At 44.0% G+C, this 17501-nt stretch overlaps 1 protein-coding gene across 1 annotated transcript in view; it reads right to left on the bottom strand.

Moving 5' to 3' along the window:
• Positions 1-16594, bottom strand: part of LOC146204833 (solute carrier family 22 member 6-like) — a 38381-nt gene extending 21787 nt beyond the window's left edge. The window contains exons 1-4 of the mRNA XM_084589548.1: positions 16467-16594; positions 4321-4661; positions 1887-1990; positions 777-928 (exon numbers count right to left, since the gene is read on the bottom strand). Coding sequence (XP_084445674.1) covers positions 777-928; positions 1887-1990; positions 4321-4653 — 589 coding nt within the window. The 5' untranslated portion in view covers positions 4654-4661; positions 16467-16594. The remainder of the gene's footprint in view (positions 1-776; positions 929-1886; positions 1991-4320; positions 4662-16466) is intronic.
• Positions 16595-17501: the final 907 nt, after the last annotated feature.

Raw genomic sequence — 17501 nt, 5'->3', positions numbered from 1 at the left:
ATTCCGTGTTATATCGCGGAATTGTAGCTGTTTCCCGGAGGAGTTAGGCGGCATACATACGTCTCCTAAAATGCAACGAACGTCATTATTATTATTATTATTATTTTTTCAATTTACATTGAGGGAATGTTAAGCGTAGCGAATGATGTCTTCAGGAGACAACGTTGCGAAATAAGTGCCGACAACTTTGGAAAACAACTGTTGAAAATTAACGTTTAAAAAAAAATATCAACAAAGCCGCAGTAGTTTATTGCATTTAGAGCGAGTTTGTCTTATGCCAACCACGTTCCAAGAGAAGTAATGCAATTGTAATCGATTACTGTTCTGTAATCTTCAGTTACTTTCTGGGGCAGTATTTGGGTCCTGTAATCAGTCACGTTTGAAATATAGTAATTGTAATGAATTACTTTATGTAACGTGTACAGCACTGTTATATAGCAACCCTCCTCCTTCCACGGTAGCCACCCTATGGTAACGCATTCATACGCCCTCGCCATGCCACTGATATTGCGAAAACCCTTCATACACGGTACCCAGGCCACTCAGGTTGCAGATTCTTCCACTCTCGACATACCGTCCTCCTCAGGTGATAATTACCTGCAGGTTACGCATTTCTACAGTCTCGTCATACCATCCTCCTTCCATGGTAACCATTCTCCGGGTGGTTGCCATGGAGAACGGGTGCTTAACAGCTATCTTTGTACAAGGAAAACTTCAACGCTAAACAGTTCTCTCTGAACGAATTGTGGTATTATATGCTGTCTATGCGAGCTTACAGAGTGTCAGGCTGTTGTTGGCGGCAGCAACTGAGATGGCGTTCAAGAAGCGCAGCACGCAGAACACGGTGAAGGAATTGACGAAGGCCATGCAGTACTCCGAGATCACGTAGCTCACAATACCGCCCAGCAACACTGGCCGGCGACCAACTCTGTGAAATGAAGTAGGGCATGCACCTTGAGAGCAGCAGGAAATCACTGCGCAGCACAGAAGTGTACGTACGCGCAGGACGATAGCCGCAACACAAGGAATACAACTGAAACTGCTCGAGGATCCTCGTAGAAATAAGCATTGAAGCACTTATGTTCCTAAAGAAGTTTTACCGATATGGATTTCATTATTCATGCGTTAATGTCAATCGCTAATATCGCCCAGAGCAACAGTGACACATCTAGTTAATAGCCAGCATAAAAGGAAGTCTTCAAAAAAAGAAAAATCTTGAAACGCGGTTAAAACACTCCATTGCTCTAAATGGATTTAGCAATTCTCGTAAATCCATAACAGTCTTTCAGATGAAGTGAACGCTTTTATCCCTGAATTATCATTTTCTTCGCGGAATAATATGGGGTCGAAACCTGACAGTGTTAGCTAGGCAGCATAGCTTCTGGAGCTATGCGGCCTTTTGCGAAGTATATAATGGCATAAGCAATACTGAAGGTAAAATTTACAAAGCTTCTTCAGAAACCAGAGCAGAACATGCTGTAGCTCATTTCTCTCAATGTAATGTCTGTAGGATAAGAACTTCTTGAGGCTATAGTTTTTTCGCGTCACTTAAAGCCAAGCGTAAGATTAAAAACATGCCCGCCATGTTATTGCTAATATGACAGTTTTTAAATTCCTGGTTTCGCTGCATTTTAGCTCTAGCACAAAGAAACAAAACCTTAGCAGCACTTCTAGCAGCAACAAAACACTGCCCGGTTGCTGCAAGAGACGTTGAAATTGACTTTTCTTAGGTTTCCGCAGTAGCATAAAGCTGCAAGTCTCATAGTACTTTGCATAGTTTCGACAATTATTTGCAGCTTCGTGTTCGAGTTGAATTAAGTTTTCGCACACTAAGCTACATTGCCTCACCTGACAAACGAGTTCATAACAGCGCATGCATAACTCACATGTCCGAGACTCGACCTACGACGACGAAGCCGACTGTCATGCCAACCATGTAGACAGTTTGGGGCATTGCGTTCAGCCAGGACCATTTACACACCAGGTTCCACTGCAGGCCACAAAATGTTACCAGTCAGGGCGTGCTAAAATACCATACGAAATTTGTGAGCATGAATGCACCTTTGAGGTTAATATCGTCCTCGCAGGTACAGTGGTGCCTGCTGCAACTGACGAGTGCGGAGACATTGTAGTGAAATAGAAGTTAGTCAGTTTTAATAACATGCACTCGTAGAATTTAGATAATCTCGTCTAGATGCATCTTTGCTGCCTGTAAATCAATTTGGGGTTTCACGCAACTAATTCGCTAAAGAACTCAGATTTTGAGACATTCTAAGCGCCGCTCCTTTCGCGGTGTTTAGAGACACTGAAGAGCTTTGTTAGGCAAACAGCTGCACTCAATCGTATAAATGCTTTTCGGTGTACGCGACATCCTCCGGCATCCCGAAACCGACTGCTGCTAAAATATACATATATGACGAGATTACCTTGCACAATAAGCATTCATCAAAGGGCGCCAGACCCTAATGGATCAGATAACCATTTTCTAAACATTTCCGGCCTGAAAATACGATCGCTAAGCTAGCAGAAAGCTTGATCCCAATTTGTAATTTTTTAGTACCCGCCTGCAACAAAACTGAGGTGTACTGTACTTTCAAGGAATTAAGTACTAGGATCCTCTTTTCCTTACTCGCCTTTAAAGGGTGCATCACAGCATGCATTATTGCATTGCGGCGAAGCTTGAGCTCAAGATAGCAGTTATTTATTTATTTATTTATTTATTTATTTATTTATTTATTTATTTATTTATTTATTTATTTATTTATTTATTTATTTATTTATTTATTCATTTATTCATTTATTTATTTTTTTTGCATGTGCCTTTGATTTAACGAATGCTAAAACTTATGGTGCTGGGAATAAAATTAATCTACGGTAGAAATAAGAGCTCGCAACGACCAGAAAGGGAACTCCGTGCCGCTGTAAGTAGAGAGGGATGAAGACTGTTCGGGACACCACACTTATACGCCCAGAATTTCCAGAGTCCGCGCTATCAATAGGCAAGCTGGTTGATCAAGCGGGTTGTATGCAAAACTTTCCGAGGAGGAGGAATGGTATGATTACAAGTTCGAGATGGTTTATGAAGTTTAACGTCCCAAAGTGACTAAGGCTAGGAGAGAGACCATAGTGGAGGGCTCCGGAAATTTCGACCCCATGTGGTCCTTTAACACATCTCACAGCCCAGGGGCGTGTTTTTCACCTCCGTCGAAAAGCGACCGTCGCGGCCGGTATCTAGAAGGTGGAGATAACAGCAAAAAATCTGAATACGCAATGCTCGAACGTACTCTTCAAGACAATTGGACAAGCCGAGGAATAGTGCAGAATGTAGATGCTGTAATGAAACCCGAGGAACCGAGACTCAAGAGGTAGTGAATAAGTATTTTGCGATGTATTCTATTCTGCATGGTGGTCGGCTAAGGATAATAAAAATGGCATTCGGCGGTTTGGGGCCATTTAAAAAAGTCCTAAATTACACCGTTAATATCAGCAAAAATAACAGACTTAATCCAATGTCCAAGATAAGGCAAATGTATTTTAGCTCTCCAGCATATAAGCACACATTCGCCAGTTTCGGCCATCTTTTCTCTCGTCCTTGCAGATGATAGTTGGCGGGTGGTACCTGAGGCAAAATTAAAATAAAATGATTAATGGCAGCGAGTGGGTTTCAAACACGCGATGACGCGAACAGGTTAGCTTCGCTGGCCACCGCATTAGATCACTACGCGCTCGCCGCAGCCGAGCATCCAGCATGTTTAATTGCCACACTCTCGCACTGGGCTTGTGTCATCGTCTTCGATTCATAACCGTACGCAGTGGATGCAGAACACACCGCTATCGCATTGCTCTCTTAAGGTGCGTTAAGCGCCATTAAAAATTTTATTGTGCGCGACTACTGTGGCCACCACTTAGCGATTTCGTCTTCTATTATCTGAAGCTTGTTTGACCTTGACAACCCAGCCTCAAACCGAAACCGAAGTTAGAACCCAAGTGCTAGTGCACCTGACTAGCCTTTGGCTTCGCCATGCTAAACAGGCTGTCACTTATGCACACCCGAAGGTGCAAATATAAATGAGAACTGAATAGATACGACAGATAGTAGAAAAAGCGGGTCTGTGAAGACTCCTTTAATCTGTCGTAGAAGTAGATTGGTCGAGTGGCATGTGGAGCAGAAAATTTTATTATCAGCAGTGGTGGGCTTTGGATATTGGTTGGGAAGGAGGACAGCGCAGGGTTTTTCCGATGATCATGACAGAGCTGAATAGCTCGACTCTTGTCAACGCAGCACCACTCGACTGCAAGCGACTTGCCTAACGCGCTCACCTGTTCTGTCCCCGAAGGCCAGAACTCCGAATGGTCATACTCCCAAGAATCGCAAATGACCCCGGAGCCCTGGTCAAAGCCGTCGCCGGAAACTGCGTAACGCAGGCAAGTGTGGTAATCTCCTGTGGCCTTTCGTGGGATGGCCGCAGCCTTCCACTCTTTGGGGCTCATGTGGGTGTAGCCTGGCAGGCGAGCGCACCAGTGGTTAACGTCGGGGAAGAGGAATGAGGCGCACAAGTTGTTGATGGCCAGCATGATGCCACGGTACATAGACAGCACCAGCATCAAGTTCTGGTAGGTTCCCGTCTCGCCTATGATGTTAGTCACCTCCATGGCTCCTCCTGAAATAATTACACATGTAACGAGCAGAACAGAGCCTGTTTACACACGCTGTTTGAACAAGCCAGCATATGAACTGAAAGTTAAGCTCCGCCGTAAAGGATATAATGCGATAGCGTTTCACACATACGCACGGCGTTTCCGCAATTTTTATTTTTATTGCGAAAGCAATACTCTACGTTTTGAGCCCGCAGCGTAGCGCGGCCGGTAGCCACGTCTTACCCACGTGACGCTGTGACGTCACACCCCACGTGGGCTGGCAGGAGCTGTCAACTTGAGTCGTTTCACATGTGGCGGTTATGTCAGAATAAGCCTGCCAGGACCCTGGCATTCACGTTACGGCTATAGGCCACTAAGGCACGTTGATACGACTTGGTTAAAGCGGGGCTTTATATGTGGGCTGAGGAAGAAGAAAAAGAAGAACGCTCGGTCAGCAGCAACTAATGTTTTCGCTTAATATTTGGTTCAGCAGCGTTCAACCCTTGTAATTTTTTATTTATAATTTCTTTTTAATTTTTATACATCGATACTTAGCATCACCAAACATTGGTTTTAATTCTGAATCGCTTGACGCATTTTTAACGTATTTTCCTTCCTTCAACTATATCAATTACTTGATCAACTACACACTAGATTTTCTTAAATTAAAGCACCAAGCATCGGCTTTTCATTCTGAATATTTTGACACTTAACTTCCTTTTTATTTTTTAATTCATCATTTAATTACAACGATTTCATTAACCCGTAATCGCCTATCACGCACCATCAATCATCGATCACTAGAACTATTCAAAACCACATGATACAATTTTTTTTTTTTACGCAGCCCCGATTATTTCCCACACGCGGTGCGTAATGTAGAATGTACGGGAATATATTGGCAAAAATGGCATGCACTCAGGCTGCCCTATGTTGTAGCCTTCGCACGCATGGAACGATAAGACAACCATCTGATTCTTTACCGCCAAGGCTCAATCTCACAAAAGCAATTCGAACCGAAACAGTCGTCTAAGACACGCTGCTAGGTCTCATTTCTAACAGCTTTTGCGAGGCGCTCGTAGCGCTTGCTGGTAATGTCTATAGGAGACAACACGCGATACTACGTCTTCCATTGTTCAAGAAAAAACCTAGTCAGGGTACTGCAGTTCTCATCGTTCCCGAATGTTCTATTCGGCGTACGGGTAACGGCATTGGTTCTCCTGCACCAAAAATCGGTCAGCTCGCGATGAATATGCACGTGTGTGCGTTTCTGGGTAAGGAAGAACTCCAGTGCTCAAGACAGTCAGTGACCAGTGGCAGCAGTTAAGGACACCGCCTCGGAAAACTTAACATTGCTATTTACGAAACTAGTAAGATAATATCACCTTCGGACTCCTATTATGTTCTACTATTGATATACATACGAAAACTTCTGCAATGCATTATTAAAACCAGCTATTCCACAGATCATTGATTGGCCTAAAGAGTATATAGTGAGGGAGTATAGCTATTTATGCATGACGCATACTTCCACCCTCCTGGTTTGGTTTGTGGGGTTTAACGTCCCAAAGCGACCCAGGCTATGAGAGACGACGTAGTGGAGAACTCCGGAAATTTCGACCACTTGGGGTTTTTTAACGCGCACTGACATCGCACAGCACACGGGCGCTATGCTTTTGGCTCCATCAATAAGCAGCCGTCGAGGCCCACCTCCTGGGCAGTGGCTTTGCCAGATATTATGGGGGGGGGGGGGAGGGGGGGGTTACGGCATAGGTAAAAAAATAAAAATAAAATGAGCCTGCGCCCAAACTAACAATATCTTCGGCTTTATTAAAGCAGAAAAATGACTAAGAGTTAGTTGTTTTGTTAACTGCAATACCTGCATAAAAATACAAGTGCACACAGGACTCCAATGACTTCATTACTAAAAGACAGTTCGTCGCTTCCTGCGGGTGACAGCACCAGAGGCAGCGGCAGGCCAACGCCGTTGTTAGCGTACGTGGCTACATCGCTTCCTGAGGTTGCCGCCGCTTTTTAGGCGCACACTCTCCTCTTGAGCGGCATTAGTAAGCTGTCATTCGTGACCTGAGAGCACCTGTGAAATTCATTCCAACAGTTCCTATCAATTTTTCGCGATCAAATTCAATTTTTTGGTTAGAAGACCGCTTTCATCAGCATAATATTGTCAATGGCGGTGTGCATCAAAATACCATTAAGACGTTAACGCAGGCCGGTTAACTAGTGTTACCAGCAAACTGGTAAACATTTAACTGTTACATTTAGGCTCCTTGAGAGGCTTGAAGGTCACCGTAAGTAATATCCATTTCAATTCTTATATTTTCAAAAATTAGGAGGACACTTAAGCTCCGCCATTAAGGGTATGACGAGATAGCCTTTCACACAGACGAACAATGTTTTTCACGGAAGTTTATATTTTTCTGCCGATATTATGCATCATCAGCAAACACCGACTTTGTTTTGAGCACTTCCACTTCTTTGAACTAATTTAATTATTTCAATTTCAAATAATTATTAATTACGCATAAATTTTTCTTAGCATCATCAAGCATTGGCTTTTCATTCTGAGGATTTTAACACCTTTGAACTCCCTTTTAATGCGTAAGCATTAAGCGGGTATGTTTTCAAGGTCGTGTCACCAGATGTTTGTCGGCAGCACTACGCTCGAACGAAACAATTGATAAGGAAGCAAATGATTGCACTAGATAGAGGAAGAAAAAATCTCGCTGGGGAAAAATTTTGGTGCGTGCAGAGTAATTAGTTAAATAATTAGAACAATTTAAGTCATTCAGACATCGGGTATGTCGTGTCACCAGCGGCAGGATTAAGTTTGAACGAAACGAGCGATAAGAAAACGAATGGCTGCACTATATAGAGGATGAAAAATCTCACCGGGGAATTCTTTAGGCGCATTCAGAGTATTTAGTTAAGTAGAGCCAATTATGTCAATCAGACGTCGGGGATGTTTTCAAGATCGTGCCACCAGTAGTTTGTCAGCAGGATTATTTTGTTGTTGTGTTGGGTTTAGCGGCGCATAAGCAACTTAGGCTATCATGCGCCGACTTCAAGGTTAAGAGTGTTGCATTTATGTAATTTAAACTTACATTCTGTTTAGAACATTTGCTTCTATTAAAAACCTGAAAACACAGGGCAAATCAACGAGCGCATTTTTACCTAAAAGCAACGCTGGATGAAGAGGAATATGTTGTTTGTAAAACTGCGTAAAATATTTTTTTTTCTTAGTTGTTCAAGTTGTCTGCATGAGATTAAAATGTGGGTGACTGTTAGCTCGTGTCCGCATGAATCACACAGGGGCTTATCCTGTTTAGTTAAAATGAAGCTACGTGTTAAATGCGTGTTTCCTATGCGAAGACGGCATAGAGCCACTTCTTTGGAACGTTCAAGGTGGGTGCTCGATTTCCACTCTTCTATTACAGGCTTTATGAGGTGTAGTTTGTTATTTGTTTCAGTGTTCCAAGTGGACTGCCATTTTGGCATCAGTTTACTTTGTATCAATTTCATGCAGTCTTGAGATGGTATCTGCACTTCTTATTTTCTTGTCTCGAGCTTTGGCAGCGCACATATCTGCTTTCTCATTACCTTGGATTCCTACATTACTGGGGACCCAGCAAATTATTATACTTCGTCCTTCATCTGTAAGTGTTGCTATGCTGCGTATGATGTTTCCCAGTATTGGTATAACTGCGTTTCTTGTGTGAAGGGCTGTGACTATACTTAAGGAATCTGTGTAAATAATACTTCTCCGGAGGTTTTCTTTCATTATTTTCTCTATGGCAACAGAGACAGCATAACATTCAGCAGTAAAGATGGACGCGCACTGTGGAAGTCTTATTATTTCCTCCCATTCGCCTTGAACAACTGCGCTTCCGACATAATGATCTGTTTTCGAGCCTTCCGTGTAAAAGTCCGTGAAGCTACTGTATTTTTCTTTCAGCTGTAGGAAGTGGATGCAGCTAGCACAGAACCGGGTTAAGTGGAGAAATATGGGAGAGGCCTTCGCCCTGCAGTGGGTATAATCAGGCTGATGATGAGGATGATGTAGGAATTCTTGTATGATATGCTCTTGTGGGGTTATTGTTTTTTGGAACTGTGTGAGAGAGGTCGCAAACTGCAGGGACCAGGTACCAAGGAGGCAGAGGGTTTGGTCTTTTGGCAATACTAGGTAAACAATCCGGTAGCTCAACCTCTTGACCCATTTGCTCAAATCTTAGGAGCAGTGGTCTCACTGCATTGGGTTCGTTGGTGAATAGTGTTCTAGATGGGCATTTAGTTACTAGGAAATAGCAGATATGCTTTGGCAGAGATCTGATTTTAAATATATAGGCACATGTAAGTGAAGTTCTGATTTCGAGAGGAGGTTCATTTGCTTCCACAAGCAGACTGGATATAGGAGAAGTTCGGTATGCTCCACATGAGAGTCGAAGTCCTGTGTTATGTACCGGGTCTAGTTTTTTTAAGTATGGTGGTCTAGCTAAGCTGACCCATACACTATGCAGCCATAGTCTAAGGAGGAGCGTACGACAGATCTGTAAATGTGTTTAAGACATGTCCTGTCAGCACCCCAGTGTTTACGGGAAAGAACTTTTGGTATGTTTAGAGATTTGGAAGCCTTTTTCTTCAGGACATTTATATGAGGAAGAAAGGTGAGTTTGTTGTCAAAAGTTAAGCCTAGAAATTTGTTTTCGTTTTTCACCGGTAATTTCGTTTTGTTCAGGTGTAGTGTAGGATCTGTCTGTAAGCCTCGTTTGAGAGAGAATAGAACAGCCACTGTTTTTTGAGGGGAAAACTGAAATCCGTTTGTGTCTGCCCATGCTGCTAGTTTATTTATGGTCAACTGCACCTGTCTCTCACATGTAGATACGTTAGAGGATGTGTATGCAATCTGTAGATCGTCAACATAAGCTGAATACATTATGAATTTCGGGATAACTGTGCTTATGGAATTCATTTTTACTCTAAAGAGTTGTGCTTAAGACTCATCCCTGTGGTACGCCATTCTCCTGCACAAAGTTCTTTGAAAAGGTTGAGCCCAAGCGCACACGGAATGAGCGATTCGACAAGAAGTCCTTCAAACAGTTTAACATCCTACCACGTATGCCTAAATCTGCTAGGTCACGGAGGATGCCAAACCTCCATGTAGTATCATACGCCTTTTCCATATCAAAGAAGACGGCAAGGCAGTGCTGTTTGTGAATAAATGCTTCACGAACAGTGTTTTCAAGGCGGACTAGATGGTCCGTGGTAGAACATGCTATTTTGAACCCACATTAGTGAATGTCTAGAAGATCTCGGGAATGAAGGACAAAGGCTAATCTGGTATTAAGAACACTTTCAAAAGACTTTGCAAGGCAACTTGTGAGAGCTATGGGTCTATAACTGCTGGGGGCCGTTGGTGGCTTTCTTGGTTTCAGGAAAGGCACAATAGCTTTTTTCCAGGCCTCAGGAATACTGCCGGATACCCATACTTTGTTGAAAAATTTCAGAAGTGCTTCTAAAGCAGGTGTAGAAAGATGTGCAAGCATCTGATAGTGAATTTGATCTGGGCCAGGTGCAGTCTTCTTGCCGGCAGATAGAACCGTTTTTATTTCTTGTAGTGTTATTAACTTGTTATATGCTTCATTTGTACTTCCACTTGTTGGCAGTTTGTTTTTCGGCCTTGGTTTTGTATGTTATGAAAGATTTTGGGTAGTGTAGTGAGCTTGAAATTGCAGAAAAATGCTCGCCTAGAATATCTGCCTGTTCCTGTAAGTTTCTTTGGGTGCCAGGAGATGTTAAAAAAGGGACTGTGTACAGGGAGAAGTTACCATCCAGTTTGTGAACAAGCTCCCACATTTTTTTTTCTTTATGTGATTGAGCTATTTATTGATATGTATTTTTGCCAAGAAGCCTTCTCAGCGTTTCGGCGGACATACCGTGCCCTAGCTTTCGCCTGTTTACATTTTACAAAGTTTTCGTTTGTAGGGTACCTGCGAAAGGTTCCCCAAGCTTTGTTTTGTTTCTTCTTTGCATCTCTGCACTTCTGAGAATACCAGACTTTGCGATTTTTCAGTACCCCACAACCTGAAGACTGTGGTATAGCTACAAATGCTGCGTCAATGATGCAGGCCGTAAACTTTTCATTTAACTCGTCAACACTGAGGTTTTCGGAAAATACCTTTTCCAGGCTGGCTTCAGACTGGAATAGAGCCCAGTTCGCAAGGTGCAGCTTCCACCGCTTGGGTTTGTTTAGAGTGATGGAGGGTGAGCGTGTTAGGTTGATAATGACAGGCAAATGATCACTTCCTAGAGGATTGTCAAAGACGTCCCATTTAAAATCAGTAAAAATTGATGGGGAGCTAAATGATAAATCTAAAACGCTCATTTTCCCCGTTCTTGGGGAGCAGTATGTATGCTTTCCTGTAATTAGCAGGCAGACATCATTGCATAATATAAAATCCTCTAATATACGGCCTCTAGTGTGTCTGATCGCTTCTCCAAAAAGTGGAGTGCGCATTGAAATTTTCAACAACCAGATATGGTTCTGGCAGTTGTTCTAAAAGCTCTTCCAGATCATGAAGGGTTACAATTAAGTGCGGTTGGAGATACAGTGAGCATATAGTTATTGTTTTATAATGAATGATAGAGACAGCAACAGCTTCGATCTTGGTTTTGAGGCTAATTTCACGTGTTGCTACTCCATTCTGCACTACAATAGCGACACCTCCAAATAGCCTATTTGCTTCTTTTCGGTCGCAGCGCAAGACGTTGTGTCCTTTTAAAATGTTTCGGTGTGGTCCTAAGTTTCCTGTAGGCAAAGGGCTACAGGAGAAAATGAATGTAAAATGTCTCATATCGTTGTAGTTGTTTATGAGACCTCTGACCTCTGCAGTTCCAGTGTATGAGGAACGGCATTTTTTTTTTTTTTTTTATGGAATGTACCTGAATTTAGGTTTCAGGTTTGTCTGGTCCTGTTATACAGGTTCTTTCTCTCCGTTTTTTTTTTTTTTTTTTTTTGTTCCAGAGAGTTATGTCGCCGCTGCAGCGTGGACGAAGAAGGGGTTGTGTCCATTGCCTCAGGTGCTTTGAACGTTTGGGGAGAATTAGGAGTGTTGGTTGCAGGCTTCCTTCTGGGGGAGAAGCCTTTTGGGCTGCTGGCTCTGGGGCCAGTGTGCCCTGTTTCTGCGATGGCAGGGCAGCTTTCGCTGCTTCTGCCTGGGGCAGGGATGGCCCTGCCTGAGGCTTACCCTCGGCGGAGACCAAATCCTGTTGTGGTGTGCTGCCCCCATGCTCCACCACATTGGAATAGTTCGGTTTGGCTGTGAACACAAAAGTGCCCTGTTTAACAAGATATCGCTGTCATGCCTCTTTAAACGTTATGATTTCCTTGACTTTTATGATAATGATGTCCTTTTCCTTCTTCCAAGAAGGACATGACCGTGAGTATGCGGCGTGTTCACCTGCACAGTTCGCGCAGTGCGGCGCAGATGCACACTCGTCAGATTTATGTTCATTTGAGGCACATTTTGCACATGTTTTGCACAGCCACGGCAGCTCTGGGAGCTATGACCGAATCTTTGGCAATTGAAACAACGTCTAGGGTTTGGGATGTAGGGCCGGATGTCTACTTTGATGTAACCGACTTCAAGGGATTCAGGGAGTTTGCCAGAGTTGAAAGTCAGAACTATGTGCTTTGTTGGTATTTCTTGGTTGTTCTTTAGGATTTTGATCCTGTGTACACCGATTACATTTTGCTCGGAAAGATCGTCTAGAAGTTCTTCTTCGGTGAGTGACAGGAAGTCGCTCTCTGAGATCACGCCTTGGACTGTGTTGAAGGATCTGTGAGCACTGACTGTTACTGGGATGTCCCCAAATGTAGCAAGTTGCTGAAGGTTGCTGTACTGGAGTTTGCTTTGCAGCTCAAGCAGGAGATCCCCGCTAGCCAGTTTACTAACTTTGTATCCGGGGCCTAGTATGGTTGTGAGAGACCTAGATACTGTAAAAGGGGATATTAGCCGAGCTTGTTTGGCAGGGCTTTCACTGTGGATCACATGATATTTAGGGAAAGTTTCAAGCTTCGCTGAAAAGAACTGGGCTGATACATCGGTCCGCCTTTTCTTGGAAAGGCGATCAGTTTGTTTGGAGGAAAAAGCCATAAATAATGTATGATGTTCGGCCGCGGCGCCAGCCACCCACCATGGAGCCCAACGAGGGGATGGGGTAGGAATTGGCACGCAAGTCCTGTCCACGTCAGCTGTACACCGTAACTATAACCTAATATGGCGTAACTCAGGGTAGTCAGCCACACAAGGTTAACCCTCGCCGCCTGGAAGTAAGGAAAAACCAAGAAGAGAGTAGAGGACAGGAGAGTTGTAGGATAGAAGATAGGAACGTGAAAGATGAAGGGGAGGATAGGAAAAGGCGACTGCCGGTTTCCCCCGGGTGGGTCAGCCCGGAGGTGCCGTCTATGGGAAGCGTGGGCCAAAGTGGTGTGTTGCCTCCGCCGAGGGGCCTTAAAGGTCCAAACACTCGGCATCGGCTCAACCACCAGGATCCCCTTTTCCCCAGACACGACGATGCCACGCACGGCTAAGCGTGGGTGCTCGGGGTCCGTGGTGTCGCACAAAACACACAAACACCTGCTTTTTCGGCAGGATTACGTTCGAACGAAACGAGTTATAAGAAAACGAAAGGTTGCACTAGACCGGGGATTAAAAAATCTCGCTGGGGGAAAATTTTGGTGCATGCAGAGTAAGTTAATTGGGGCTAGTTAAGTCAGTCAAACGTAGAAATAGCCACTGGGGTAATGTTGACGTCTAAGGGGAATCGCGTGCTACCAAACTTCCATGGGGTCTGACGTCGTAGTGTGACGTCACAAACCGGAAGTCTTCAGAGTCTTCTCCAAAGAATGCTTTTGCATTCCCCGATGCGAGTGCCGCATGATCTCGAACGTTTTCCTTTTTTTTTTCATCTTAATTCATGAATTACTAGAACGAGCTCATTTACTCGCCACCGCCTATCACACGTACACCAATCAATCATCAATCACTAGAACCACACGTTAGCATGACATGATTTTTTCACGCACGACACAGTGCCGACTACTAGTGCGTCGACGGCTTTTCGATCGGACGAGCTGTGAAAGCTAATACTTAAAAATGAACTGATCACCGCTGCAGCGCGAGTAATTGCGGGCCCTACTCGTGATAAAGCGAGAAAAAAAAAAAGGGAGACTGATCGGCCACAGAGAGCGCTAGTCACTTCTACCAGCGCTCATTGCACAGCGGTGCACGCGTAACGCCCGCTCGCCGCCTCCACTCTGTCGTTGTGGAAGTACCACCGCGTGGCTAGAGCTGCCTGCGGCCAAACAGTTACACTTTATCACCACGAGCATAACCCCAAAATACATCTACCCGCAGCGGCGACGAGAATAGCATTTCCACAAATTAAAAAAAAAATCTAAATTTATCGCGTGTTCAAACCTCTTATTGATCTTAACTACGACAACTGATCCTCTCGTTAATGCTATAATATTTTTTTTCTGTTGTCCGCTTTGCAATTACTGGTTAAGAATACCACAACTAGCCCTCGACGATCCGCTAAATCACGACAGCTTAGTATATGTCCGCACTGCAAACACTTGCCGACACGTTCGTGCGAAGTTATTTTGATTATCCGAAACTTTTTTCGTAATAAAAATCAGCAACGCTTTTTTTTTTGTTTTTTTTTTTAGCTGCCCATCACGTAAGAAAGTGACAGAACCAGAGACAGTGTGTTTGCGGGCTGTAGAACTTCATGACGACATTTATACTTCTCAGTTTCGAAAAGCGAATATCTGCTAAGGACAAAATGTTCCACATATTTTGTCCAGCAAAGATTCGAAATGTAGCCGGTTTTAGTGGCTTCGTGGAAGCAGAACTAGACGCCTAAAAAAATTGCGGGAACAATTATATGTGGTGACGCAAATTATTGTATACAAGGGAATGCTGCCATAGTCCATTCTGGCATCTAACTCCACCCATGAAGCATAAGAGGCTTTGCCAATCGCGGCATTATTTAGTTCAATTTGAAGAGACTAAGAAGCTGGACTAATAAGCCTCTGCCTTGGGTTTTTTTGGGTACGAGAGTTTGTTACGCAAGAACGGAACTGTGCCACAGACTTCATTGCGTGCGCTGTGCGTTCACCGCAACCATAGGGATACCCAAGATGAAGACAACGGAAGTCAGACTCCAACCCAGTCTTTGCCACCCACCTAGGTAGGTACACTAAACAAAAATAAGCCTACAAGAGAATAAAAAGAGAGTGACATGTCCTCCAGCGGACTCCCTTGTAGGGGCACTGTATTCTCTCCACGCCCTCAGTTATTTTCACAACAAAGTATACGGAATGCTATGCTTAGGCAACTGAAACATATTCCCTTCGCAAAGAATATTTACTTGATGTATTCAGAGATCAAAGCAGGCTGCAATTACAGTAATTACAGGGCACAGAAACCTCATTTAAAATGTTCATAACTGCTACAAATTCTCATATTCTCTTTAGAAAATTGTCATCCATATGGCTAGTGATGAAAATCTGGGGTTGTCAGCATCCGCTGACGTTTATTGGGAGTGCGTCAGAGGACTCGCTTTTTACTCCCTCATAAGCTTAATTGTGTTTAGAGTGGAGAGCGAAAGAGTCAGGATTGTGTTGCCTTCACTCTACGTACTCCACTTATCGAATATCTGTTGATAGCTCGTCCTGAAAAATGTCGTGACCGGTGTATCTCGGTCTATGTCAGTCATCTACTGAACGGTACAGGCCGAATATTCATATAAAACACACCCTTTTCACTGACACTTGGGTACAGAGGTGAGTCGACTTGCCTAGAGCGCTCTCCTGCTAGATAATTAACATGGAATCGGAACACGTTTGTTGCGTAGCTGAACTGCGCTTACGCTCTTACCATTCGTAAAGCTATACGGCAGTGTTTGATCCCGAGCCTGGCCCGTGAAAACTGCTCTTTTCGTTTAAATTTTGCGTATTTTACTCCGCCGACCCCAGCTTGAGCACTCTAGATAAGCCTGCTCACGTCTGCACAAGCACAGTCGGCGTCAGCCTTGCATATAGAGCATTCCAGCAGGTCTTACCAGTCTGCGAAAACCGAAATCAGACCCCAGCTTCCGATTTCTCGGGAAGGTGTTCGTGTCTACCTTGATTACGGGTCTCTGTATAGCACTAGTTCCGTTCAGGTGTTGCCTCTACAACGTAACAGCTGAGGCGAGATCTGGCTTTACTTGCAGGAAAGTGCATCCCTCAAACGCTCAGCTGTACTGATGCTCGCAGAAATAAATTGGACGACTTACATATATATGCGCATATTTGTAAAAGTAAAAATGGCAACTATAAATTAGTCGCATTCCAGGAATGTTTCGCGTTATTTCGTGTTTTCTGATCAACCAAATGAAAGCAAGCAAACGAGAGAGACAGCGACATGTGTGGGGGCTAACGTAAATAGGATAAACCTATGCAGCACACTTTGCGTCGTATCTACGGCGAACGAAGAGATTATAATGCTTCCAGTAGCAGCTGCTCGCGAAAACGAACTTCAATCTTTAGAGACGGCACAAAGACCGACAGACGGCAATACCTGGCGCTCTAGAAAATGTTTACGGAGCTCAGGCCGCTGCAGTGGACGAAGCCGCTTAATACACTTCACGGAAAAAGACACATCAGACAAACTAAGCGACGTAAAACAAGCCATATCAGTGCACGAAAAATAAATGAGCTCAAAAGAAATGTGTCAAGAACAGAACAGAAAAGCACTACGTACCGTTCTCTTTTTTTTTTGTCGAGTAGTGTCCTCCGCCGACACGAACAGAGTCTGATGTCCCGTTTGAAGCACAGTGGAAATGAAGCCCGCCCACCCATTGGCGACCGGAAGACGCTGACCAGGCACAGCGCCCTCTATTTCGGCATTTCCTAAAAGGCTCACAGTGTCATCTGTCCCAATCGCGCAGTGATCGCAGTCAGCGCGAGCTTGATGACGCCACTAGATGCAAGGATGTCGAACAAGCTTTTCTTTGTCAAACAAATAAAAAGCACTCAAATATATGAAACTGCGATAGCAGATAGCCGTTATTCATGACAAAAGCGTTAGTCAAACTAGACAACTTTCCTACCGTTTAACGCAATTTGAAGGGGATCGCTTCAGGGCTAACCTACTCAGATTGAACTGCTCGGACAGGGTTCATTTCGCAAGAACCGATAAGTGAATGCTTGGGCTTAGCTACAAGAATGATTCCTATTTTGCACCGTCATGGTTGGTACAGACTAAGCGACCGGAAACCGCGAAAATTCTATTGGTTCGTTTCGCCAGAATGAACGTGATAACCTTCAAATCACTCAAGGCTACATTTGCTTAGCAACATGTCTTAAAGACCAAGGTGAAGGGAAAAGGAAACAGGTTTACACTTCGCGCTTTTCGTGATGCAGGCACAGGCTCACCTGCATTAACTGCAAGGCAAACACAGAGGCACAAGAAGGCAAACGGCATTAACTTCAGCGACAAAATCGGGGATCATCATCGCAGTCCCTCTTTGTGCCGTATACGTCAAGAGTGAGCATCGGGGAATTTGTGCAAGGGATGATTAGCTCGCGTCTTGCAGAGATGTTTCTTAAGGGAAACAAAATTAAAACCTTGGCAGTGAGGTTAGGTTAAGTCCAAGAGGCACTATAGTTTGGAGCTAGCGAGCGCTAACAATTTCGCGTTTGATACATACAGACATGCATGTCCACACGCACACATGGATTCACGCGCGCAAGTATATGCTACAGAAATATAAAAACACTAAAATATTTCCGCAGC

The sequence above is a fragment of the Amblyomma maculatum genome, chromosome 1 (genome assembly GCF_055883805.1).
Source record: "Amblyomma maculatum isolate TAMU_Amacu chromosome 1, ASM5588380v1, whole genome shotgun sequence".
Lineage (NCBI taxonomy): Eukaryota > Metazoa > Arthropoda > Arachnida > Ixodida > Ixodidae > Amblyomma > Amblyomma maculatum.
The sequence above is the reverse complement of the archived record's forward strand: the minus strand, read 5'-3'. Positions and strand labels throughout refer to the sequence as shown.